This window comes from Pogona vitticeps, chromosome 4 (assembly GCF_051106095.1).
Source record: "Pogona vitticeps strain Pit_001003342236 chromosome 4, PviZW2.1, whole genome shotgun sequence".
Classification (NCBI taxonomy): Eukaryota; Metazoa; Chordata; class Lepidosauria; order Squamata; family Agamidae; genus Pogona; species Pogona vitticeps.
Genome location: NC_135786.1, coordinates 131,001,408 through 131,029,204, shown reverse-complemented (window position 1 = coordinate 131,029,204; position 27,797 = coordinate 131,001,408). Strand labels below are relative to the sequence as shown.

At 44.1% G+C, this 27,797-nt stretch overlaps 2 protein-coding genes across 6 annotated transcripts in view; one reads left to right on the top strand and one right to left on the bottom strand.

Annotated features, from left to right (window-relative positions):
* ANKHD1 (ankyrin repeat and KH domain containing 1) overlaps positions 1-6,717 on the top strand; it is a 132,623-nt gene extending 125,906 nt beyond the window's left edge. For 2 of the 5 annotated variants that reach the window (XM_020799370.3, XM_020799367.3), the window contains 4 exons: positions 2,055-2,306; positions 3,061-3,236; positions 5,670-5,834; positions 6,190-6,717. In XM_020799370.3, coding sequence (XP_020655029.2) covers positions 2,055-2,306; positions 3,061-3,236; positions 5,670-5,834; positions 6,190-6,249 — 653 coding nt within the window. In that variant the 3' untranslated portion in view covers positions 6,250-6,717. The remainder of the gene's footprint in view (positions 1-2,054; positions 2,307-3,060; positions 3,237-5,669; positions 5,835-6,189) is intronic. The other 3 variants (XM_078392507.1, XM_020799369.3, XM_020799368.3) reach the window with 3 other exon arrangements.
* Positions 6,718-23,016: 16,299 nt separating this feature from the next.
* On the bottom strand, positions 23,017-26,686 carry SRA1 (steroid receptor RNA activator 1). The gene is made up of 5 exons (XM_020799423.3): positions 26,438-26,686; positions 26,129-26,308; positions 25,036-25,217; positions 24,250-24,358; positions 23,017-24,006 (listed from the first exon to the last, which is right to left on the bottom strand). The coding sequence occupies exons 1-5, from the start codon at positions 26,460-26,462 to the stop codon at positions 23,813-23,815; spliced, it is 690 nt and encodes a 229-aa protein (XP_020655082.3). The 5' UTR covers positions 26,463-26,686; the 3' UTR covers positions 23,017-23,812.
* Between the last annotated feature and the right edge of the window lie 1,111 nt (positions 26,687-27,797).

Below are 27,797 nucleotides of genomic sequence, written 5' to 3'. Positions count from 1 at the left end.
TCCGAATGCAGAAGTAAGGTACTAGGCCAGAAATTCGGGTCCCAAACTATTTGAGGGGAGGGTACTGTGGATCACACTTCTCACTATGGACTAGAGGATACATATCTTAAGTCAGAGGTGTGGCCTTTTTCCTAATATAATATCCTTACTGCAACAGATCAGTTTAAGCTCTGACTATTCTTTCACCATTCAGAAAGTAAATTAGAAGAGGTTGCAGTTACGTACCCTCAGTAAGGTTATGTGTGCACAAGAAAGGAGGAGCTGCTATCTGCTTGCCTTTCAGTTGCTTCTTCCCTCCACTCTTATTTAACCTAAGATCTTGGAAATGGAGAAAGGAAAATAGCTATGTTCTCTTAGTTTAGGTTGCACAATACTAGTCTGCAATTTCACTGTATAAGGAAAATGTACATTGCTTGCCAACATTCAGTTATACAGAGATGTTCTTCAGTGTTTTAAGCTGAATGGGAGTTTAAGAAACTGTAAACTGAGGAACAATCTGATTTCCTGTCTGTATAGAATAAAGACAAAGAAACATGGGATCTGGCAGAGGAAGGGTAAAAATCTAAATGGCCTAGATAACATGAGCAGGGTGATACAGTGGTGCCTCGCTTAACAATGTTAATTGGTTCCCAAAAAAACATAGCTATGGGAAAACATCGCTAAGCGAAACACCATTTCCCATAGGAATGCATTGAAAATCGGTTAATCCGTTCCAATGGGAACGGATTACCGTCCTTAAGCGAAAATCACCATAGGAAACATCGCTAAGTGAAACAATGTTTCCCCCATTGGAATGCGTTGAATCCTATTCAGTGCATTCCAATGGTTTTGCGATGTCCATTTTCGCTATTTTTAAAGTGCCTTAAAATGTTCAAAAACTGTTTTAAATGCTTGGGATCGTTAGTGCACCTTGTAAAACCTTTGCAAACTTAATTTGGCTTTGTTCTGAGTCTTCGTTAATTTTTGGTGAATTTTTTTCTCCCCCATTGGAATGCATTGAAATTCAATGCATTCCAAAGGGGGAGAAAAAAATTCACCAAAAATTAACGAAGACTCAGAACAAAGCCAAATTAAGTTTGCAAAGGTTTTACAAGGTGCACTAACGATCCCAAGCATTTAAAACAGTGTTTGAACATTTTAAGACACTTTAAAAATATCGAAAATGGACATCATTAAGCGAAACAGGGGGGCCTAAGCAGTCATCGCTAAGCGAGGCAAGGTCCCGAACATCGCTATGCGAAATTTCCCCATAGGGAACATCGCTAAACGGAGAGCAAAATTGCTCCAAAAACCTCATCGCTAAGCGAATACATCGTTAAATGAGGCAATCGCTAAGCGAGGCACCACTGTATATGTTTTTCTTAAGGCTGATAATCAGATGCTCAGGGATAGAGAACCAGCAGCCTGGGGCTGGACTCAGCCTTTAGATCCTTGCCATCTAGTTGGCTTCTTCCGTTCATCACCACCCCCTTTCCCTCTCTTTATTGTTTCCCCACAAGTCAGCTAGGCACTAGATTGATCATTAAATTGAAACTACCCTTTCTGAAGAAGAATCTTCATGAGTGAGTGTGTACATGACAGAAAATTAGGATGAATGGGGTGGGGATTGTGGAAAGAGAGAGTGGAAAGAAAGGAGAGTGTCCCCTCTCACTTTTTACATAGTTCCGCTCTCAGATAAGTGGGCCTGTTCACTTTCCCATAGGAAGTGTGGTTCTAGTTTCAGCCCCTGAAACCTATCAAATAGCTTCTTGACTGTGATGTAACATTGATGCCACAAGCTGAATTGTGTAATGCTATGAAAGACAACTGCTGTTACAGTGAACTGTTCCATGCAGTTTTCTCCCATTTCACAAATCAACATGTAGCTTTATTTCAGATCAAAACACATTCTTTTATTTCAAAACATTGATACTTCTGCAGTAAAAACAATTATTGAGTACAGTAAGAGCCACTGAATTCAGAGGTGACGTATTGTGAAAGAACTCTATAGAGCAGCAGCAAAGGTAATTGAATGTTTCTTAAGTGATAAAGCAAGAGAACTGTTTTTTCATCAGGTGAATCTCCTATTCCATCAGTTTCCTCGGGATCGTCTTCGCCTCTGTCAGCTACATCTGCGCCTTCTACCCTGAGTCAGCCAAAGTCAGGGAACACAACTCAAGATCGAAAGGTGCCACCGCCTATTGGAACAGAAAGACTGGCTAGAATTAGGCAAGGTGGTTCTGTTACACCTACTCCCTTGGGAACCAACTTCACAGCGCCTGTCGGTCACAGTGGTATTTGGTCTTTCGGTGTTAATAGTGTTTCAGGTGAGTGTGGCTAAAAAAAAGATTTTAAAAGTAAAAAAATATATTAATTGTTGAAACAACTGTATGCACATAAATGGAAAGGAAGAGTAGAAATAATGATTAGCAGGAGCTTCCTGCTTGGCCTGAGCTTTTGCTGAATGTTTCATAAGGATCCCATTAAGATAAAAATTAAACATGATAAATACTTTATGCATGTATTAATATTTATTGGCTCCTTCCTGGTATATGTGGGAGTGTAGAAAACTTCCATACAAGAATTTGATGCAATCAGAAGTAGCCCTGACTTAAAGAAATGTTCTTCAACGGAATGGACAATTATGTGCTACAGGCTACAAAATGGAAATGCAGAAACATATTATTCAGGTATAAGGAGCTCTTTTGTGGCAGAAGGCACAGAGACAAATGTGGGAAAGGAAGTCAAGTGGGGCTAATAATAAGTAGACGTGTGCCATTTTTTTGAACTCTTCCAGATAGATGTACACATAAATCATACTCACTTAGAGAAAGGCTGGGTTTAATGGCTACATGGCCTAGGATAAGTCAGGCTCTATCCTGGCTGCCTATAGGATAGGTCAAGCTCCATCATGGCTGCCTATAAGAAAAGGAAGTAGCTCTAGTGCTTACTGGGAGTTTATGTCATTGGGAACTAGTGTCATCATGACAGGAAAGAGTAAACTAATAATGTGTGGAATGAATTTCAGATTCTTTTTTTTCTCTCATCCAATCTTGAACAAACGCTTCATTATCTTTCTAGAAGGCTTGTCAGGTTGGTCCCAGCCTGTAATGGGAAATCATCCAGTACATCAGCAGCTGTCAGATCCAGGCACCTTTTCCCAGCATCAGCCTATGGAAAGAGATGACTCTGGAATAGTGGCTCCCTCAAATATTTTCCAACAGCCTATGCCGAACAGCTTTGTGGATTTCTCTAAAGTATGTTTTCTGTTATTTTTCTTTTACACACATAAACACATGATGCCCCATACACAGACCTTACACAGTTGCTACAAAGGAAGCCCAGTTTACTATGATACATCTTCAAGTTTTATTTTAGATGCATTATTTTGGTGCCTTACAGAAGATTCTTGTAAATACTGTAAATACTGTAACAGTCCTCTGACTATGAGTTTTAGAGATGTCTTGCTTTCACAGCAGTCCTTTCAGAATTACAGTAGTGGCCCACATAGCGACGATAATCCATTCCGGAAAAATCGTCGCTATACGGGGCAAAAAAGCCCATAGAAACGCATTAAAACATGATGAATGCATTCCTATGGGCTTCAAACTCACCGTTCAGCGAAGATCCTCCATAGCGCGGCCATTTTCGCTGTTCGGTAAGGGAGGAATCCGTCCCAGAAACAGCGGGCGGCCATTTTGAAACCACCAGTCAGCTGTTATAAAAGCATTGCTATGATTGGAACCGATCATAGCAAAGCGAAGTTCCACTGCCAGCCAGCCCCGGACAACGCCCGGCCTCCTTGCCGGGGCTGTCCTGGAGCACAGACGGGTGGGCCGGAGGGTCTTTCTCCAGTGAGCAGTGGGCTGGAGGGAGGCAGCCGCCCAGGTGGGAAGGGACGCGCCGGCCACCCACTGCTCGGCAACCAGTCAACTAGCCCGGGAGACACCCGGTTAGGGCCGGCAAGCGAGGGCTTGGAGGGAGGCAGCCGCCCGGGGTGGGAAGGGGGGTGGGAAGGGACGCGCCGGCTACCCACCGCTCGCCAGCCAGTCAGCTAGCCCGGGAGACACCCGGCTAGGGCCGGTGAGCGAGGGCTTGGAGGGAGGCAGCCGCCCGGGGTGGGAAGGGGGGTGGGAAGGGACGCGCCGGCCACCCACTGCTCACCAGCCAGTCAGCTAGCCCGGGAGACACCCGGCTAGGGCCGGTAAGCGAGGGCTTGGAGGGAGGCAGCCGCCCGGGGTGGGGAGGAGGGGAGGGAAGGGGCGCGCCAGCCTAACGCCGCCCGCCAGCTAGCCCGGGAGACACCCGGACAAGGCCGGCGAGCAGCGGGCTAGAAGAAGGCAGCCGCCCGGGGTGGGGAGGAGGGGAGGGAAGGGGTGCGCCAGCCACCGCCAGTGAGCCAACTCCGGACTCCCGGTCTCCTTGGCAGGCGAGGAGGGGGTCTCTGGCACGCCGCACCCCCGTCCAGCCACTGCCACCCTGATCCCAGTCCCCAGCAGGTGCCTCCTCCTTCGCAGCGCCTCCCGCCGCAACTGCTCTCTGGCTTGGTGCCCCAGGGGGTGTTGCGCGTGGGGATCGGGGCCAGGCTCTTCACCCCTCCTTCCCTGCCTCCTCCCCAGGCGCCGATCAGCTGTTTGCTTTGCCATGATCAGTTCCCCAAGCAGGGAACCGATCATCGCAAAGCGAAATTCCCCCATAGGGAACATCGGAAAGCGATCGCAAAAGAGATCGCAAAATCTTCATCGCAAAGCGATTTCATCGTTATACGATGCAATTGCTATGCGAGGCACCACTGTATTTGTTTGACTGGTAGACATTTGTAGATAACACCTCACATTACTTAAAGTTTGCCATAAATCCTTTTTTAAAGAGCCTATTATATACTATTGTCTAATATAGAGGTAAAGACTTGAACCCTACAGCTGAATGTAGCCCTTGACCTGCTCTCATGTGAGGTTCTGTTTCAAATCCTAAAAATCCTCAGCAGCTGGTCATTTCAGGTCTCTTCAGAAGAAATTGATCCCTTCCTCAGCAGCCTGCTAGATACAGCATGCAGAAGATTAATAAGAGACAGAGAGTGGGCTTGCTAATTTGGCTCTGATTCTAGCTACTGCTGGCTTTAGCCCTGCATGTTGTATGTATCTATTCTCCAAGAGGTTACATTGGCAGAAATTGCCCTCAACAGAAGAAATAGTTGGCCACCATCTGTCTAGGGCAGGCAATGTATATAGTGCAAAGAAGGAGCTCTTACGAACTACAGCAATTGTCCACAATCTTACTGCAAGGACCTCATTTATTACAACGGAAGAGAAGGAAAACTGAATTGAAAGCAACTAATAAAAACATTAGTTTAGATAGGGAGGATTTGGGGATTTCCTTGCCCAGTTGAATAGGATGTTTACAAGCTTTTAAAAAATGCACCCACGTTGCATAAATGAAGCCATCTCCATTCCAGATAGGGACAAAATTATGTGAGTCTAGGGATGACACAGATGAATATTTCTAATTCAGCCCATGGAATTGTCAAGAACTTCTTGAATGCTATAGAATTCTTACAGACAGTGCCCCAGTGTCTTGTAGAATGCTGATGACACTGTACAGTTGAACTACTACAGGAAAAAGCAGTGCCATTCTATGGATCTGGTTCTGCATTGTTATTTATTGTAAACTGGTGTGTCTTTCTATTCTAGGGCCTACCCATTTCCATGTATGGAGGCACTATAATACCTTCTCATCCTCAGCTAGCTGATGGACCAGGTGGCCCACTTTTCAATGGACTGCATACTCCAGATCCAGCATGGAATCCCATGATAAAAGTTGTCCAAAATTCAACAGAATGTACAGATGCTCAGCAGGTGCAGTAATTAACTCGTCCTTGTACTTTGAATCTTTTGCCTTAACTAATGAGATTGAAATCTTGTAAGAATACATCAGGCATCTAATTTTTCCAATCTCAGGTTAACATTTTCCAGAAATAATATCTTAATAGTGTCTATATAATATATAAGGATATAAGTATTAGCAAGAGTGCATGTGCATCAGCCTCAGTGTTAGGATACTGGCAGATTACAACTTTACAAAATGGTGTCACTTCTTTGTTGGGAGTCTGGGGGTGGGTGTCCCCACCAGAGTGATTTTCTTTTATAGCTGTTTGTACATTGCTGTACATTGAAATTAACAGTATGTTTTATGATGTTTCTCCCATTGTAGATTTGGCCTGGTACCTGGGCACCTCACATTGGAAACATGCACCTCAAATATGTCAACTGACTTAGGAGGGCCTACTGTTTCTTTTCTTTCTTTCTTTTTTCCTTCTTTTTTTTTAAAGCCTTGTTTGGCGAAACTATGACCTTGGAAGAACTTGGGAATTTTTTTAATGTGCCTAACTAAGCAATTTTTTTCTATGGGTTCCAACAAGGAAAGGCTTGTTTGCCCATTGTGTAAGAACAAAATAAGTTTCAACTGATTCTGTTCTCCAGTTAGTTTAGCCATTTTGAACTCAAAATCAGATGAACCTAGTGCTTTTGGCTAAACACTACTGAATGCTACTTGTATGCAGCAGAGAACTAGATGATTACATGATTTCAACCTTTTAGGGTGGTAAATACATGTATAATTGTTTACATACATAAAAGGAAAAACGTTGAGTAAATTTCATGTCGTATAGTGGCTCTACTTTATGTAGCCTGTATTAATGTGAAATATTTACCTGAATATTCAATAAAAAGATGAACATTATGGGCCTTTGTGTACTAATCTTGAAGATATGCAAGCAGGTTGCTGTTGAGTGGTCATGGCCAGTGGTATTTCACATGTACTTTCTGAGAATCAGAAGATGTTACACTTTTGTATTCTTGCTGCCAATGTTTTAATTTTAATTTTTAGAACAACCATAGAATTTTTAAGAAATTTCTATCAGTTCATCACTGTTCCTTCTGCTGTAAGTGTTGTAATCCTTGCTAAGAAACCACAGTGGTGAACTGAATAAATTTATTCTTTGCCTAGGATGCTGTTAAGTCCTCAGGATTAGTATACACAGACATTTAAAAGCATAGTGAATAAAATCACCTCATTCAGGAAGCCCCCAACTCAGAAGCAGTGGCAGGCTGGCTTGTCCCTATGTATTCTGCCCTGGTAAACAGTATATGTTATTTGCCAGTATATTGTCATAAATGTTCTCTGAAGGTGCAGAAATGTTAAATAAATGAAACAATTTATGTGCTTATGCTTGCACATCCACAGTATAGAGCCAGTCAACTTCAAACTTTCTCCAAAATAATCTGTTTTATTAGCTTTTAAATAATCTTTCTCAGTACATCCACTGAAGAGCATTTGAGAGGCTGTTCATACTGGCATATAGATTGAGACATGGTTCACTGTTGGTATGGTTTAGTTTGAACCAAATGATAGCATTAACACATATTTCCACTTAGATCAGACTATCCTGTCCTTTTAAGAGCTGCCGTGAACCTAAGGCAGTGATGGAGAACCTATGGAACATGTGCCGCAGCTGGCACGCAGAGCCTTTTCTGCAGGCACGCAAACCATAAGATGCTAAATTACTCCTCCCCCCCCCCCCGCAGCCAAACCTGTAAAGACGGCTGCAGCTGCTGTGCTCTCACTTTGACAGGCAACGGGCCAGGATCTAGAGCAGCTGTCACTGGTGACGAATCCGAAATGGGATCTCGAGGTGCCTCCATTCTCGGGATGCCCCCTTCTGCTGCCACTTCCAGTGCCGCTGCTGTGGCAGCCCACTGCCCGCTGTTTTTTTATGTGTGTGTTTTTTTCCAGTTTGGGCACTCAGGCCCAAAAAGGTTTGCTGTCACTGACCTAAGGTATACCGTATTTTTCGCACCATAAGACGCACTTTTTTCCCACAAAACAGGGGGTTAGAAAGTCTGTGCGTCTTATGGAGCGAAGAAAACAGATTATATTTTCCTGTTTTCTTCTCCTAAAAATTGGTGCGTCTTATGAAAAGGTGCGTCTTATGGAGCGAAAAATACGGGTATATGTTTTTTGTTACTATTTCGTTCGTTCGTTTAGTCGTTCAGTCGTGTCTGACTCTTCGTGACCCCATGGACCAGAGCATGCCAGGCCCTCCTATCTGAATAGTTACTATTTAGTGTGATCCTAATTAGCTCATTGTGAAGCCTGTGTGGATGGTTAGCCTGCACCCAAATGAAACTGTGGGCTGTGTTACCTGAGGAGACAACCCTGTGACATATTAGGTGGGTTGTGACATTAAAAAGGAGGGTAGGGAAACCCCCTCCCCTATTTCTGTCATCTTAAATAAAAACCCTGACAGTGAAATTCTAATACCATGCTAAGTTTGTGCATTGCCATTTTGATATGCCAATTTATTCAACCAAAAAAGGGGGTGCAAAGTCACCTCAGCCCCCTAAATGAAAGCCATGAGAAAATGCAGGGAAGGGTGACATGTTGGTGCCGTGGGTTCTGCCCCTACAAGACAGTGCAGTCCCAACAGAGCCCTGGCTGTGGAGAAAGGCCAGAAAAAGATGGATTACCTCCCTTCCTTCTCCCCAGCTTTCATCTTAACATTTCCCCCTTGTGCTGTCTCTGTCTTCAGCTGCTGTTGTTGCTGCCTCTTTATTCTCAGGTAAATCACGTAAACCTTCTTTGTGGACCTGTAACATGGGAGAAAAGGACCCTTAACACAATCTCCAGTGTGGATGGGAATGATTACTTAAATGAGAGTTAAAATAGAACAAACTTAAGAGCCTTTTAAGCATAGACTGAACTGCACCAAATTTCCTTGTATGGACTGGCCCTAAATTTACTCTGTTGACAAATTTATGAATCATAAATGGGGCAACACCACACCACACTTCATGAGTCATCCCTTATTCAGTCATTCAGGATTTTTTTATTATTTCATTGTATATAAACCAGTAAAATAACAATTGCTTCTGAATTTGACTTCAATGGCTCAGAACATCTAACATGACAATGGCCTGCTCATCTGCTTCCAAACAGTGCAAGCCCATTTGTATCTTCTGTATACTATTAAGATGCTAGCTGTTTTTAGAGGTGCTTCTGAACCACAACAACTCTGTCATGCATTCTCCACAAATGTTTCCAGAGTCATCTGAATCCTAACTGAATTCTTGATAGTTTATTAGCATGTTTGATTAATGCCAACTTTTGAGTGGAGACAAGATTGATTGAGGTAAAAGATACTGTACAAAATATATATTTCTTGCATAAATTGTGAGTAGAATTACTATGCTAGTGTCCTAAAAGATGTATTTCACTTACCAAGAAAATACAACACAGAACTCCACAGTTGGGATAAGAGGGCAGGTCCTCTTATGGATTGAGAATTGGTTGAGAACCAGGAAATGGAATAGGTGTCAATGGGCAATTTTCACAATGGAGAGAGGTGAAAAGCGGTATGCCCCAGGGATCTGTCCTGGCACTGGTGCTTTTCAACCTTTTCATAAATGACCTGGAGATGGGGATAAGCAGTCAGGTGGCCAAGTTTGCAGATGACACGAAGCTTCCGTGTGGTGAAGACCAGAAGGGATTGTGAAGAGCTCCATAATGATCTCTCCACTGGGAGAATGGGCGGCAAAATGGCAAATGCATTTCAGTATAAGAAAATGTAAAGTGATGTGCATGGGGGCAAAATATCAAAATTTTAGTTATCAGCTAATGGGTTGTGAGCTGTCCGTGAGGGATCAGGAAAGAGAACTTGGTGTGCTGGTGGACAGCTCATTTAAAGTGTCAACACAGTGTGCAGCAGCAGTGAAGGCCAATTCCATGCTAGGTCTCATAAAAGGGGGATTTAAAACAGTCAACATTATAATGCCATTGTACAAAACGCTGCTAAGGCCGCTCCTGGAGTATTGCATACAGTTCTGGTTGCCACACCTCAAAAAAGCCATTGTGGAACTGGAAAAGATGCAGAAGAGAGCAACTAAAATTATGACTGGCCTGGGCACTTCCCTTATGAGGAAAGGCTACAGCATTTGGGGCTCTTTAGTCTAGAGAAAAGGTGCCTGAGGGGGAACATAATTGAGACGTATGAAATTATGCAGGGGGTAGATAAAGTGAATAGAGGGAAGCTCTTTACCCTCCCATGCAATACTAGAACCAGGGGACATCTACTCCAATTGAGTGTTGGGAGAGTGAGAACAGACAAAAGAAAATATTTCTTTACCAAGCGTGTTGTTAAGTCTGTGGAACTCCTTGCCACAGGATGTGGTGATGGCATCTGGCCTAGATACTTTTTAAAGGGGATGGGACAGATTCCTGGAGGAAAAGTCTGTCGCAGGTTACAAGCCATGATGGAAATATATCATCTCCAGGCCTATAAAAGAAAGTTATCTCCAAATGCCAGATACAGGGGAATGGTATCAGGAGACCAATATCTACAGTGAGCCCTCGTCTTACGAACTTAATCCATTCCGGAAGTCCGTTCGTAACCTGAAAAGTTCATAACTCAAATCAGCATTTCCCAGAGGAATGCATTGAAAACCATTTAATCCGTTCCAGCTGTTTTTGGTTCTTAAGTCGAGGGGCGGTTTGCAAGTCGAATCATTAATTCCCATAGGAATTAATGCAAAGCTGCTTAATCCATTCCTACCACTAGGGGCAGAATTTTTCTTTCCCCCCCCCCCTTCGACAGTGGCACCCTGCTTTTGGATTGCCTTCTTTCAGGAAATATGCCATGCGCCCTCCTTTCAGACCTTTAAGAAGCTTCTGAAAGTGGAACTTTTTAGGGACACATTTGGGGTTAATGGGAGAGAGGAGGAAAGAAGAAAAAGGAAGAATAACAATAGTAATGCCTTATTATCATTTCACTGCTACCTGCTCCGCTGCATAGTATTATACAGTCAACCCTCGATTTACGAACTTAATCCGTTCTGGAAGGAGGTTTGTAAATCGAAATGTTCATAAATAAAATCCAAATTTCCCATAGGAATCCATTGAAAACCCATCAATCCATTCCAGCTGAAGAAAAAAAAAACCAAAATAAAAAGAACACAGCATGCCACGTCGGAAGGCACTGGGGTTTAAAAAAACAACCAAATAAACAGAGCAAAACCGGAAGGCGCTGGGATGCAAAACAAAACAAACCCCCCAAATAAACTTCAGAGCAAGTCCCGCGCTGGGACTGCAAACAAACAAACAAAAAATCACCAGAAAAGAAAAAGAGCAGAAACGTAACCCCAAAGCCACCCTGTAAAAGCCACCCAGAAGGGTTTTTAAAAAGCAGCGCCCTACCTTGCCAGTCCACAGCCTCCTCCGATGGCACTCGCTTCCCCCAGCTGCAGCCAAGGCGGACGGGCAAGGCCGGTGAGCGACCAGAGCACCCTGCCCAGGTTCAGCCTCCTGACGCCGCAGTGCCGCCGCAACTCCGGAGGACAAAGGGAGCGAACCCAATTCCTCCATGCAGGGAGGCGAAGACTCCGGGCGGGGCTGGCTCTTCCGCGCGCCCTGGAAAGCGGGCGAAGCTTGGGATGGAGCTGTCCAGCGAAGCAGCTGAGAAGGAAGCCTGCCCGAGCTGGACTCTGGGGTCGCAACAACACTGGGCAGCCCAGTCCGGTCCCATAGGGGAGAGCGGACTCCCAGTCTGAGGCACTCCAAAAGGTGGCCTCTGGTTCACCCGCGTGCCCTCACTCCCGGCCCCTTAGCTTGAACCCAGTGATGGGTTTGGAGGGGCCATGGGACAGCTGGCTTTCAGGGAGAGCCAGCCACCTCCGGGTAAGCCCCCTTGGTCTCCCGGGCTTCCAGCATTATCGGGGCAGCTCTTTGGGAGAAGCCAGGCAGCGGAGGAGAAGAGGCGGGAGCTGATCTGGCATTTCTCCCCAGCTGCCTGGCTTCTCCCAAAAGGCTGTCCCGATGGTAGTTTCAGCAGTGGAGAAGCCAGGGGGGAGGAGAGAAATGCCGGATTGGCTCCACCTCCCCGCCGGCCTGGCTTCTCCCAAAAGGCTGCCTCAATGGTGGTTTCAGCAATGGAGAAGCCAGGGGGAGGGGGGGAGGAAAAGGCCAGATCAGCCCCCGCCTTTTCTCCCCCCGCCCAGCTTCTCCTGAAGGGCTACCCCAATAGCACTGGAAGCCCGGGAGGCTGACCCCAGCTGGGATGGTCCAGTGGCTCACCTGGCGGCAGTAGCAGCAGCGCTGGAAGCCTGAGAGGCTGGGCCTCCCTTTTCCAAACCATTGGGGTGAAAGAGCTACAAAGCAGCAGCCTCTTCGCCACCAACGGTTTGAATTTCCGTTTTTCCATTCGTAACTCGAGGCTCAGTTCGGAAGTCAAGGGAAAATTTTTCCATCGGAGTAGTTATTTATAGTGTTGATTTGTAGTCGGTTGGTTTTATATTTGTCTGGTGTACAGTTGCAAACTGCCCAGAGTAGCTGATTTGTTAGATGGACAGTATAAAAGTCTAGGAAATAATTAGTACAGTGGTGCCTTGCATAACGAGTGCACCGTTTAACGACAAATCCGCATAGCGATCTATTTTTTGTGATCGCTAATGCGATCACATTGCGATGTTAGATAGGGAGAACATCGCATTGCGATGATCGGTAAGCGTTTTGCTTACCGATCTCCGCATTGCGATGTTTTTAGAACAGCTGATCGGTGGTTCCAAAATGGCTGCGGGGTGCCCAAAATGCCCGCCGCAAGCATTTTTGCGCACTGCCCTCGCTTACCGAGGCGGAGAAAATGGCAACGCTATGGAGGATCTTCGCTCAACTATGAGTTTTCGCCCCATAGGAACGCATTAAACTCTGTTTAATGCGTTCCTATGGGGTTTTCCTATCCGTATAGTGATGTTTCCGGATAGCGACGATTAATCCGGAACGGATTAACGTCGCTATTCAGGGCACCACTGTATTACTTCAATTTATATACTGCCCCATTAGTGCATGCACACTACAAGCAGCTAAAACCAGTATAAAATGTAATTGACAGTAAATTAAAACAGAAATAGCAGGTAACATAATAAATAATGCTTCAGGACATTTTTAGGGCTGCAATGTCAGCACAGTCCTCCATAGCCATCAAATAGGTGATTCAGTGTCAGAACTTGAGATGATACCAGATTTGGGACAGTGGTCCTTCTATTCTGCAGTGCCTACTGATAAGTCAGTCTGCTCCACAGATGACCCCTCAAAGAACCACAGTTACATGTAAACAACAATTTGACACAAACAAATGCTTCACCCACCTTTTAGTGATTGCATTAGTGTGAGTAGTGGGCAGCATTTTGCTCTTGTCTGACTCCTGGGCTTGATCTGTGTAATAGTCTGTCCTGATAGCTGCAACAAGAACTCCCATCGCGCATCACCCACATACACACGGCTCTGTGCTACTAAAATCTACTTGCTATTATTAGTGTGAGTTGTGGAAGTGGCTGGAGAAATTAAGCCTGCAGATTGCAAAGCAGGCATCTTTGAATTGGTTATAGACTATAGAAGAAGATAAATGTCTATCCACTCTCCATGCCATAGTCACTTCCTTAGCTAACATTTATTTTTCTTTCCTTGAAAGAAGTCGTTTCAGACCCATTAATGTTTGTTGCCCATTTCTAGCCTTCAAAATACCTTGAAAATAGGGTTAGCAATACAATATTCCAGAATACATAAATATATTAACTTCCCTTTCTTTATAATCTATAGCATTCAGAGTCAACACATACTGGGCCCATCTTTTTGTTTAAATGCCAAACCACAAATATCTCACTTTCTGCTTAATTACTTCCAGACAGAGATATCTGTATATATGTAGTAAAGCTTTTTAAAAAAATATATATTCTATTTTGTATCACAAGTACAGATGGGCATGAATTGCCAATTCATCTATTAGTCCAACAGGTGTTCCTGCAGGAGCCCAGTCAGAGGCAGCACCTCAACTTCCCTGTCCCACCTTCTCTGGGTGCTGCATCTTGATTATGTGCTTGCCAGAGGAGGTGGGACTCAGAATGGCAGAAGACCTGCCGGACCAACAGATGAACCAGCATGAACCATCAAACCAGCAGTTCGTGCCCATCTCTAATCACCATACATTTAATTGCATCGAAATACCCAATTTAGACAGCTCTTTTGGAGCCCTTGGCACTATGCTGTGTTTTTACTACTTTGAATATTGTAATTTGTAAACCACATACCACCTGAAACTCTAGGTAATTTACACATTTAATTTACAAATAACAGTTAAAGCAAAAAAGGGATCCTTTAGAAAACCAATGTTTTCTTCCCTTACATTCTGTTCATTGTTTTCTTTTTATGGCTGTTAACCGGTTCTTGGACTTAAGAGGCCTTATCCTCTTAGTTTGTCTAAGTTTACTCAAGAGTTTTTGAAGAGAAACTTGGTCAAAAACTTTTTGTCTGCCAGATCACCCATGTTCACCTACTAAGAGTGAGAAGTCCGATATATGGAGTTTGAATTACTTACCATAAGTGATTTTCAGCCTTGACAGGTGTAGGATTACAGTCAGGTTCAAGTTTGTGTAATATTTTTACTACCCAGAAAGCCTGGCTGCCACCACAAAAAAGAGATTTTGTTTCTGACTCACCGCCAAATTCATTAGCCATAATGCATGTACTATTTTAATATAGGGAGAGTTGATATAGAATATGTGAGATGCCATTCTAGTGCTGAAAACAAGCCACAGTAGGATGTTTTCTAGTATATTAATGTTCTGTTCTGTCTTTCCTTCCAGGAGCCTGGATGGCATATTTTACTCTTTCACATCCTTCCATTTTGTAGCCCTGAGAGATAGATTAGGCTGAGAAAGTTTATTACTCAAAGGTTACACAAGATTTTAACCTGAACCACCTACTATCTTAATTTAGGTGTGTGTGTGTGTTTCTTCTCCGGATAGGTCTCCAAAATAAGGGAAGAAACTAAACCACACAACACTTTTAGTGATCTTAGATGGCCAGTGCAGAAGAACGTTTCCATGCCCCAGAATGCTAGAAGCAGATAAACCAGGAAATTTATAGACCAGTTTCCTTACTTTTGAGCTGACAGGAAGGAATGGAAAATAGTTGCCACAACGCCCTTCAGTAGGAAACAGAAAGAAATGTTCCATGACAAAACCCCTCTGTCCAAGTCAGCATGCTATCACATTGCTAAGGTAAAGCTACTCTTAAGGGCAATAGTTCAATCAGGGTGCTTAACATGAAGAAAATTTTACATTATTGCTTCCAGTAAGGTAGTGACATGACACTTATAAAATAGGACATAAATGTGTTATTTACCACAAATTTACCATCCAAGACATGTACATAGATACAGAAGATTGATATGTACATCACTAAATACAGTTTAGAGAACAATGTGCTGTTGTTGCAAAACAGCGAGCTGTTATTCTTAAGCTCCTGCTGTGTGTATACATCTCATTTTTCATGTACTAATTCACACTACTGTTCTCCACCCATTGCATGACGGGTAATCTGTCACCAGGAATCCAAAGTCCAACCTAAACCAAAGTAGAAAATCCACACCTAAAGTAATCCTGACAGGTGGTCTTGGCTCTGTGTAAAAACCTCCGGCGAGATAGAGTTCACCACACTCCAGGACAGTGTCCACTGTCAAACAGGAACTACTGTTGAGAAGTTCTTCCCAATGTATAAGTGAAAATCACTTTTCTCATCACTTGAATATTTGAAGAGCATCATACTACTTCTGTGTTCTCTTCTCCAGACCAAACATACAGTTCCCTCAACTGTTCCTCGTAAGACTTGTTTTCCAGAATTTTTATCAACCAAAGAGCGTTTCTCTGGACACATTCCAGCTTTTCAGTCTTCTTAAACCAAGAAGCCCAGAACCAGTCATAGCATTCCAGGTAAGATCCAAGAAAAGCTTAACAGAGTGCTACCGTTTCTTCTTTGTGGTCTCTGTGAATTCACACTAACAGGTTAATCTGCGCCTATGCAGAGATCTCCAGAGTATTCTAGAGCTGAAACACGCATTCGCCAGGACTGCCCCCCTAGCACACATGGTCCGCCCATCATGGCGATTACCTCAGTTCCTTTCTGCCACCGCTGAGGTCTCATCTCTTGATGAGCTCTCCGTTCACACTTCTTGGTTCTTCAGCGTGGCCTCTGTGAATGCACACAAAAGGGTTAAATCAGCGCCTGTGCTGGACCTCTCAGAATCTTCTTGAGCGTTGAATAGAAAAGTAACAAGTTAGATTGCCCCTAATGCGCATGCTCCGCCTGCCAAAGCCTGTTCCATTTTTTCCGCCAAGCGATTTGGAACCTCTCACATAGAGCTTGCTATTTTTTTCGTATTTTCTATCAGATATCTACGTTTTTTTCGACACTATTTTCGTCCTTGACTGTTCTAAACTCTATTGCCCTGACCCGGACTGTTTTTTCAACGCTTCTCACCGCTCACTCCACTAATCTGGTTGCTTCGGATTTTTCCTGCGCTTTCTCGTCACCTACATTCCAAGTAAGACAAGAGACTTTTGTTAGCTTATGTCCCCCTCAGGCCCATTCAGCCGCTGTGAGGTTTGCTCTAGAAAACTCCCTTTCCATGATGGACATACTCACTGTCTTTTTTGCTTAGGAGAGACTTACCAAACTCAGTCCTGTAAACATTGTAGAAATTTTACTAAAGCAGCTTTAAGAGCAAGACAGCAGAGACTTAAATGTCACCTTTGGCACTCTACCTTGTCATCTTCCAAGCTATCAGAAATGGAAGTCTCTTCTCCTTCAGCTACCCCCCAGGCAGATGCCAATGTTTCTCCTCAACCGTCAGTTAGTAAGGCTGATAAACCGCCTAAAAAGTCAGTTTCGGTGAAGAAATCTTCTTTGACGCCGAAGTCTTCCTTGACTGCTTCAAAGTCTGCGAAACAAGCAAAGGCAAAGGCTCCAGTTAAATCAAAGGAGCAGCTAAAACAGTTGCCACCAATTTCGGCATCTTTGCCCTCTCCTATCCTAGAGGACTCCTCTAGAGACTGGGAATCTTTGTGAGAGGCAGCTCCCTCGCTTCCTCCTCGACAAGTTGAGCCAATTCCTTCAATAGGCATCTCTTCTTCAATGCCAAGCCAGCTTGCAAGTGCAACTGCAGGCTTGGTTTCTGCCCCTCACAGCCCTGTTTTGACCGGGCAGGCGTCTTTGGCTCCATGGGCATCATTGGTTGCTTCGAGGCCGGGTTCTCCTCCTCGGAAGCGTGCAACAAAATCCAAGCATATTAATCCTGATCGACGACAATCGCCTCACCACGAGGTGGTAGTGCTACTGAGATCGACTCGACATCGACACAGGGATCGTTCTGATGACTCCGACCAATATTAACCAAGGCACAAAAAGCATCGACATCTACACCGAAGGGACTACTCTTCATCGGATACCTCTTTGATGTCAACTGATAGACATCGTAAAAAGAGAAAGGTGAAATATGCCTACGCTGCTTCTTCTTTGTCTACATCCCCGCGTAGGCATCAACGTCGAAGACAGGTCGAGGAGAGGAGAGGTTTCATGACTATTTCAAAGAAGCATGCTTTGCAGTTGGCCCCTGCTCTTTCGGTATCAACTTTTATCCCTTCTTCACAACAAACCGTGTCTTCTTCCCATGATGTCGACAGATATGCCCACAAGAGACATCACCAAATCTCTACTTCGGAGCAGGAGGACATTTTTTCAGATAACTCTTCTACCCCTGACGATGATGCTCCCCAACAACCATATCAGGATGAGTTGCCAGAAGGGGAAGTGGTAGAAATCAGACACTGCCGACAGCCATGCCTTTTCCCTCTCTGAAGACTTCTCTTCTTACACCCAAATGCTCTCTAGGCTAGCCAAAACCTTGAAGTTGGAGGTTGAGCAACCTACTCCACCTACAGAGGACCTTATTTTTGACAACATAAACCAGGAATGGTCTGCACCACTAAGCCTTACATTCCTTCCAGCTCTACTTGATATCATTAGAGACACATGGAATCAGCCTTCCACATCAACGCCCATGTCCAGACGTACGGAGAACTTGTATTGCGTTCATGGGACTGACACAAACTTCCTGCTCAAACATCCTATCCCTAATTCCCTGATTGTGGAGACTAGCTGCTCCAGACCAACAGGAAAATCACACGTGACTCCGACAAACAGGGAAGGCAGGAAATTAGAAGTTCTTGGGAGAAAAAATTACTCCCTTATTTCCTTCCTTTTATGAGTAACAAACTATCAGATGGTGTTAAGAGCCTACCAAAAACAGCTCTGGCTTCAAATTTTGCCTGGATTTAAAATGATTCCTGAAGATGTCAGACAGGGATTCTTGAACACCTATAAGGAAGCCCAAACAGTTTTGAAACATCAAAAGCTGTCTACCAGACACGCTGCTAAAGCTGCATCCAGGGTGCTTATGTCGGCTGTCACTCTGTGTAGACACACATGGTTGAGAGCAGCCAACATTATGGAGGATGTTAAGACAAGAGTGGAAAATTTGCCCTTTGATGCCAAGGGGCTTTTTAACAAAAAGACCGATGGCAACCTAGAGGAGCTGCACGAGATGAAGAAAACAGCCAAGTTTTATTCCATCCAGCCTCAGACTAAGTTCAACAGATACCAGTGGCGCAAACCATACAACCAGTACTCTCAACCTGCTCAACAGTACAAACCCTTCAAGAACTTACCTCAGCATAGGTCTTCACAAGCCTCTTCTTCAGCTTCCAATTATCATCCTCAATTCTCTCAGTGTAGGCAGTCCTACAAGCCTCCTACCAAAAAATCCAAACAGTACCTTTGACTCAATCACCAGACCATTCGGAAAGCATTTCACGACAAGGCTACAACCCTATCTTCCAAATTGGACAAATATCAAATATCACAAAAGACTTATGGGTCTTAAAAATTATTCAATTTGGTTACCAGCTGGAATTTACAGAATATCCTCCTCTAGGACAGGTAAAACATACATCATTCAATCCTGCTCTAGAAGAAGTTGTTCTGTCTCGTCTAAAGAAAAATGTTATTCAAAAAATCCCCACAAAAGACATCAGGAACGTGTTTTACTCCCGATACTTCGCTGTCCCAAAGAAAGGAGGAGGAATCAGACTCATTCTGGACCTAAGGACACTAAACACTTCCCTCCATCCAAGACGCTTCCGAATGGTGACTTTGGACTCCATAATCCACCTATTGAAGAAAAACAGCTGGTTTGTCGTGATAGACCTAAAAGATGCATACTTTCACGTGACTATACATCCCAAACACCGAAGATACATGTGATTCATATTTCAAGGAAAGATTTACCAGTTTCTGTACCTCCCATTCGGGCTTTCGACAGCGCCAAGGACATTTACCAAGTGCATGGCACCTGTAGCTGCTTACTTACATCAACAGAGAATTCAAGTCTATTCCTACATAGACGACTGGTTGGTAGTGTCTCCGTCAAGGCATCGGGCTCTAAAGGACACAAAATTCATACTTCATGTCCTCAAAAACCTCGGTCTGTCGATCAACCTGAAAAAATCCCACCTCACTCCATTACAAGTAGTGGACTACATTAGAGCTCGGTTAGACACCACCAAGGGTTGGATTTTCTTGCCCAAGGAAAGGTTAACAAAGATACAGAATGCCATATGAAAATTCCGACCAGGGTCGTCAGTCTCTGCAAAACATGCTCAGCACCTGTTGGGTCTCATGGCGTCTACAACCCCAGCGCTGGTGCATGCCTGCCTGAAAATGAGGTCTCTCCAGTACTGGTTCTTGACCCTATTCGATCCCATGAGAGATCATCAGAGAAAGCGTATTCATGTAACAAAAGAATTGGCTCAGCAGCTCCAGTGGTGGAACTTCTGCCCTCATTTACTAGTGGGGCGTCCCTTCCAACCTCTTCAACTCACGGTACAAGTGACAACAGATGCAAGTCCAACAGGTTGGGGAGCTCATTGTGGACAACATCGAGTACACGCCCTATGGTCTCCTCAAGAACGAGATCTCCACATCAATCATCTAGAGATCATAGCAGTCCTGAAAGCATTCAAGGCCTTTCTCCCACTGATACAAGGTTGTGGTGTACAAGTAGTCACAGACAACATCACAACCATGTATTACATCAACAAGCAGGGAGGGACTCGTTCTGGATCACTCCTGTTTCTGACTGTGCATCTATGGGAATGGTGCTATGAGCGCCACATCTTCCCAGTGGCGATACACATCTCCACAGCAGACAATGCACTGGCAGACAAGTTGAGCCAGATGACAAGCCAAACCTCTGATTTCAATATTGCCCATCTGATGATGTCCATGTATAGAGTCGCCTCTTGTGTTGTTGGAAAAGAGTGTTTGTGAGTAAGCATTGGCAAACATATTTTGGTATGGCCTATCAGCCACCTACAAAATCCATCTAACAGTAGCATCTTCTAGCCAGCTTGGCTGCAAGAATAATTAAGGGACTTTGTGAAACCTGAGCTGGAGTAAAGAGTTGCCTTGTTGAATCAATGGGGATTGGATATGTCAAATCCTCTGTATGCTCCATTGATTCAGTGGGCTTATTCTAGTGCCGTACTACTGAATTTCAACAACTACATCTACAACATTCCTCTTATCTGCCAAGCTTGTGGCTCGATTAAGGAAAAAATAAGTAATCAGTCTTCCATGACTTAGTTTGAAACCCAGCTGGATTATAGAAATCACAGTGTTCTTCTGAGTGCTCACAGACCAACTGTTTATTGATATTTTGGAAGCTTTTCTGGTATTGATGTCAAGCTGACAAGACTAGATTTTTCTTTTTTGAAGATTGTGATGAAATTTGCTTATCTTATTTTTAGGGCCCTCACCTGTTTTCCAATAATACTCGAGTATTATAGACTAAGGTTCTGAGATTATATCTGAAATTTCTTTTTTTTACCCTTTGGTGCAATTTATTCAGCTCTGGGGACTTTGGAATAATGTAAAGTAGCTAGATGTTCCTGTATCACTTCTTTGCCTGTCTTGAGCAACAGCCCCCTCCATTTTGCTTTTATTCATCTTCAATTTCTTATACATGCCCCTTTTAAATCTTAACTCATCTGAAAGTTCTTTATGCAACTATCCTGGTTTCTTTAGGTGTCTCCCACTTATCTCATAGGAATTCTTGGTTATTGGGTCTTTTTAGTATTTAAACTCTTAAGAAACTCCTAGCTACCATGTGCTCTCTTCTCTTTGAATATTTCTGACCACAGAAGATGAAAAAAAATATTTCATTAAGCTTTCTGAAATCTGCTTTCCTAAACTCTGTAGTGCTCATTATATAGTACTGTTCTTTTCACTGTATAACAAATTCCAGGTGGCTATGGCCACTTCCACCCACAGTTACCACAATTTCTACTTTGTCAACCAGTTCTTTCCAATCAGTCAGCACCAGATCCAGGGCAGTTGATCCTCTTGCTGCTTCTTCCACTTTCTGAATTATGAACTTGTAAAGCAAAGCAAGTGAGGAATTTATTGGACTTCACAGTCTTGGGAGAGTTAGACTTCCAACAAAGACCAAGGTAGTTGAAGTGTGATAGTATTACTCTGTCTCTCCTCTTTGAATATCAGGTAATCTAACAGGACAGCATTATTGAGATCCTCAGTCTGGTTGGGAGGCCAGCAACAGCACAGAGAGAGAGAGAGAAATGTCACTATTGTTTGTCTCTTGTTTGACTTGCAACCAGCCATGGACACTGACTTAACATCAGTCAAGCAAGGGTTGAGGACAGTTTCCTCCATCACTAGATAATACTATCAATTTGGTTGTAATCAGCTTACCAATTGGGTAAACTAAACATTATCCTAAATTCTCCATCAAAAGGTTTGACACAATACTGTGTCATCCTAAACTCCAGCTGAAAAAAAATGTTTCAGATTAAGGTAATGGTGATAGTGGGGATGCTGACTGACTGGCAGCCTTCTGTCTGACAAGTCTGGCACAATTCAGTCAACATTGCCAGAGGCAGAATTTAAAACCAGCACTGCTGGCTTGACTTTGTAGCCCTCCTTTTGAAACCTGGCATACACATCAAGCCATGATTTTGGAACTCTTGTATTTTTTCTGCATCATCCATAGACAGGTGATGCCCACCCTGATGAAAGTTTATATGGGCCAAAAGCTAGCATTTCTTTGTGATTTTTTAATTATCTGGTCAAGGTATAGTCTAGTCTAGCCTTTAGAACAATTCTTTACGCACTACCTTATAAGGTCTGCTATGTCAATTATACATTCCTGATTTGGCCTATATTTCATATTGCATTTATGGACATGGCAAAAAAAAAAAAAGGTTAAGAACGGCTACCTTAGCCTATATAATGTTATCGATGATTCTCTAGCATCTCTTAACAGAAATTTTTGATTCCCTCCTCTGTTTACAGGACACTCAAGACAGACAACTCTCTCTCCCTGTTAACTGCTTCTCATCTTGATCCCATCCTATCCAGTTCTAGCAGCTAAAATGTAATCTGATTAGTACCAACAGTGGCATTCTCTTCTAGTCCAACATTCAAGCCAATGTGCACATTGTGTACAATGTACACATAAGTCAGTCAGTTCTAGAGTATGGATGGTTCCATCACTCCATGCTTCTGCCAAGCAGGTTGATTAAGAAATTACATTCCAGTTAGTATCACAGGACATACTGTGGAGCAGTGAGAGTGTGAAATGCCTGTGTGAAACGGCATTGTTCCAATACAGCCCAACTACATACAGAGAAGGATGGAGACTTATAAATGTCCGTCACTTCTCCTGCAGCTATTAGGCATGCATGCAGCAGGACACACACTATATCAGAATGCTACTTGCGTATAAGAGCTGGGAGCTAGTAACTGGTTTAAAATATCTATTATATACAATGTTATGGAAATTTGATCATGTCTATCGTGTTTGTATGGAAATTTTAGTAATTAGTAGAATTAAGACAACAGCATAAATTTATTACTTTTAATCTTCAACTTTCATATATGTACTTCTAGTGTATTGTAATCATGCAAAATGCAGTAGGCTCATTCCAAAATAAAAATGTCATATCTAAAGTACTGAATATACACACTAGTTCAAAAGAGTAAGGGGAATGCTGCAAAAAAAAAAAAAGAATACTTGCTGAATTGTCCATAGTTAACAAAACTATTTATTAACATTTTTAATATATCAACACTAGTTTGCAAACTATTAAAATTCATCTAGTATTGAACTGCAGGTGGATTGTAGTTATTGTCTAATTTCATCAGGTACTACAGGGCATAGGAAAGGACACAAAAAAGACAACTGACTGGATCAAAGGGATGGACAAGAAAGATCACAGTTAATTTTAGTATCTGCTTTAATATAGACTTCCCAAACAAGATGGAAACATATTTCTCTGTGTTGTAGCCACTTCAGGAAAAACTGGTCTAAATTATTACATTTTTTACCTATACCCCATCCTCAGAGGAGCAAAAGAAAGCTATCCATTGTAGAGTGCACATCCTGCACAGAACAAAGAGGAAAGTTCTGAATGAAGAATTATTTGAAAGTAAAGTCAGAGACAGCTTTTGCAGTAGCTCTACATGCAACACTACAGTTTCAACACTACATTTGCTGTGATGATATTTCACAATTCATTTATCACTGTACAATGGTGCAATTGTATCTCTGTTCATTTCATTTTTCACAAACATACGTAGAACAAGTTGGCATTTTTAACTCCAGTTACTGGATTTCAGAAAGCTGTTCAGATTGATCTGGCTTGCCTGAAAGCTTCTCCTTGGTCAAGCTTTGCTCAGTTTAGCAAAAGCTAACTTGAGTTAGCTAATGCTTATGATATGAAGCAGCTTTTCTGCAAATTAGGAAACCAAGCCTCACTGGGCCAAGCTATCTCCAGGCTGAAAGCCAGTCTTCCACTACTGAGTCCTTGGGCTCAGATTAATCTTCCTGATGTACAGGCTCCAGACAGTTTTCAATTTTCTGCTCATCTGCTAGATCTTCTGTAGGCAAGTTCTTTGTTTCTGCAATGAGTCTTTTGACTCCCACCATCCACTGGCTTACTTCAGTGATATGGTCCACCATTAGTGAGCGATGGATCTCATCAGCTGCATCCCAGTGCTTAGTCTTGAGTTCTAAAGGAAAAAGAGAACAACTCAGAATGTTTCACAGTGAGAAATTATTTTTAATCACTTGGCTTTCCTCCAGGAGGCAATTTGCTGCCAAAGAAAATGCTCAGCTATGCAATGGGCTTGTACTAATTCTAGTACAGCAGTGTTTCTGCTGCATGAATTATGTTAAGTGGGCAGATGATGGAGCCTCAAGTTCATTGTGGGGGATGTTGTAACCAGGGCTCATATTCTTGGCTTACTGCTCACCTTGTGTCAGAATCTGCATCCTCTTTCTCACAGGAGCAGAGAGTTTGCCTTGTGTCCACATTTGCTGCAGAATGACCAAGCGCTTGCTGATATCATCACAAACCTGTTTCTGAAAACAGAAGCATAATTCGTATTAGGAAGCTGGAGCTATTTCTAACTTCTGAACACATCCCCCCCCCCCAATTTTACTCTTCTCTTAAACACCTCCTGCAGTTCAATTCAGATAATGTCAGATGTCTAGAATTATAACAGTATCCATAAACTTAGCTTGTCCATGCAGACAGCAGGCTGAGCCACAGTTTAGAATCTCATGCTACATGCCTCTGTTTAAATCTGGCTGAACAATTTGGTAAGCACATTTGGAATGCTAAGGGCACCATCAGAAAAATAGTTGCCAAAAGGCTGTAAACAAAATATGGTGAGCTGCAAAAAAACCACACTTCATGGGTAAGCTGGTGAGGTTAGAGAAAATTAATGGATGTGCTCTTTGACAGAAAAAAGAAGATTCCTGAATGGCCCCACAAGATCTCTCCTGTGCTAAGAAATCCAAGAACAAAACTTGCCTTACTTCAGTCCTCTCCAACCTGATGCCCTTCTGATGTGTCAGAATGCATAGCTGGTTGGTGGACCACAAGGCTTTGTACTCCAACATCGGAAGGACTGTTGGTTGGAGGCAGTGCATTCAGTGCAATGTAGCAGGCCTAAATTGCTGCCACTGAGACTCAAGAACTTTATTCATTCTAAAAATACAGGGCAGTCCTGAAAGAGACCTGCAGTTCCTCTCACCTGCACAGATTTCCTGCAGTGGTCCAAAGCCTCACTCAAGGGGGAAAGAACATCTTCGACACTACAGTCCACTTCTGCCTCAGAGATGGGTGGTTTTGTGGCATTTGTCCCCAAAAAAGGGGCTGGAAGGCCAGGTGGAGGAGGCAGATCTCCAGTGTGTGGTGGGAAGGCTGGAAGCTGAACTGAGAAGGGAGACATAAGACAACATCAGGAGGGAAAAGCATAATTCAGTTTACATCCACAATTAATGGCCAATACAAAATTCAAACCTGGGCCCGAAAAAAAGAAAGACACCCCTTCATTTGCCTTGCCAGATGCCAAACTGTTATTCACATCATTCCTAGGCAGCAAAACTAATGGTTTGGTTGTGAGTTGTGGCCCCAAAACATCCGGTGGGCCATACATTCCATCTTCTCTCAGTCGCTGAGGTCCGGGCTGCTCATTTCCCACTCTTAGAAAGGGCACGTACACAAAGAACAAAAATGTCCCTTCCGAACAAACAACTTCCAAACTGTAACTCAGCACATCTTCCCCCCCCCCCCCCCCGCGCGCAACAATGTTGGTTTTGTTGCCTACAGACTATACCTTAAAACCAGCCTGGTTTTATTTGGTATAGATAATGCCCATGAAAAACCGACAGTCAAATAAGACTGATCGGTCTTTTAAATGCTGAAAGACTCTTGGGTGGTTTTGTTACAGAGAGATCCTGTGGTGGGTGAGGCTCTGCGATTGTTAATGACTAGAAAAGAATGGTTAGACAGGCCCTTGCATTAGGAAGTCATCTAGAGCGTGTTCAGAAAGTTCAGAGAAAGCCATAGTCATTCATCACGGGGAAAAAAAAACAGGACTCTATTCAGGAAGCCGCGAGGAGGAATTTTGTCTGCTGGCCGCAATTCGGTCCTCCAAAGTGTTGAAGCCAAACTACGATGCCCACTCTGGGACCGGAAAAGAAATGTCCGGGGAGCCCGGGAGGCGGGGGAGGGAAGGGCAACCGCAGGCAAAGAACCGCGGCTAAGGGAAGATGCCAGCGCCCCTATCCCGGGCGCCCGGTCTTCCAGCGACTGAAAGCGTCGGAAGAGAGCGACTCCCCTACCTGGCGGAGGGGGTTGCGAGGAGGGTGGAGGAGGTGTTGCCGGGTCATCTCCGGGGGCGGCGGCGGCGGCGACACGTCGCGCGAGGGCCCCCCGCTTGGCCGCCCCGTCCCGCGGGGTCTGGCACTGCTGCAGCCCATAGGAGAACTGAGGGGGGTCGTTCCAGCCACGCTGCCGGTTCCCTGGAAGAGAAACAAAAGCCCCTCGCCTGTCATTAGGCGCCAAATCTTCAGGGATTCGGGCCCGTCTCCGCCCCCTATCCCCGTCCCCGCCGAGGAGACCCCATCCCCACCCCCTCAGCTGCCCCTTACCCGGCTTGATATAGAGCTCCGCCATAGCCGCGTCACTTCCTTCCCTGCCCCGAATGGACTCGCCAGCCGGCGAGCGGACGCGAGGACGCCTCCCAGCCGCCCCGGCCCGCCCCGCTCCGACCGGTGTGACGTGGCGGGCCGGGCCGCCCTGCCTTTTGAGTCTTCGGTCGGGTTTACGCCTGGCTGCCCGAACGCGTCGCCATTGCAACGCCCCGGCCGGTGCCTTCAGGCATCCAGGCAAAGCCAGCACGGAGGCTGCCAGGAAGGGCTTCTCGGCCAGGAGCCTCTCGCCTGCAACCCGGTCTTAGGGCGGCTGGCTCAGAAGTCCCGTAGTTTTTTTCTCAGAAACGGGCCGCTCCCAAGGTCGTGGTTGCTATATCCTGAGGGAAGGGAAACCGCTGAAGGAGTTGCTTCCTAAATTAAATTTAAATGACATTTTCCCGGTGGGAGAGGTTAGAGACCTTCATCAAACCACCTTCACCTTCAGGTACCTTGCAGACTGGGCAAGACAGCGGGGAACGGGAGACATGGAAGAAAAATATGTCAGAAAAGGGAGAACATCTCTAGCATATAAAAATGTGTGCAGCGCTGCGTGCGTACAGTAAAAACAGCGCCCTTACACGAAAACAACACAATAAATAAAATTCAACGTGGCACAAAATCTGATACAGCAGTAGAATTTAGACTCCAATCGTAAATTGGGGTGAGGAAAGTATGGACCACTAAATGGCCCTGCACCTCCCATCATTCTTCTCTTGGCTGTGGTAGCTGAGCTTGATGGGAATTGAAGTCCAACGATCGCTGGATATTCAGAATTCCCATCTGTTGTAAGCTTGAGAGTAACAGGCATACAAAAGATGGAATTTTTAGTCAAATGCTTCCTGATTGTGGTTTAGTTCTGGCATGTGTGATCACTGCGATTGAACCAAGGTGGATGGAAGGCCCTGACTGCCAGTTTAGCTATGGCAGGATCTAAGCAGTTGTTAACAAATTGAAAACTTCCTGCTACTCCCACACAGAGGGGAAGCCAGAAGAGAATGCAAAGATGTTTCTTAAAAGTTAAATTCAGCGCTGTTCCACCTGGAAATTTTTTTTATTAAAGGAAAGCTTTATTCTGCTTTGAATTAGAGGGAGAGACAAGTGGGGGCAAGCAAAGAGATCCTTTGGTAACTATGTTTTTTCCTTTCTACTTCCCCTCTCCCTTTAAAGAAAGGAATGGGCAAAATACGGCTGCTTGAGATGTGGTGCTTGGTTTTAGGGCAGGATACAAGCATTGCGCCAATGAGCAAAAAACAAGTACAAATAGTTCTGTCACTAATGACACAACTAGATTAAAGCTGAAAGACCATTTAGTAGCTGA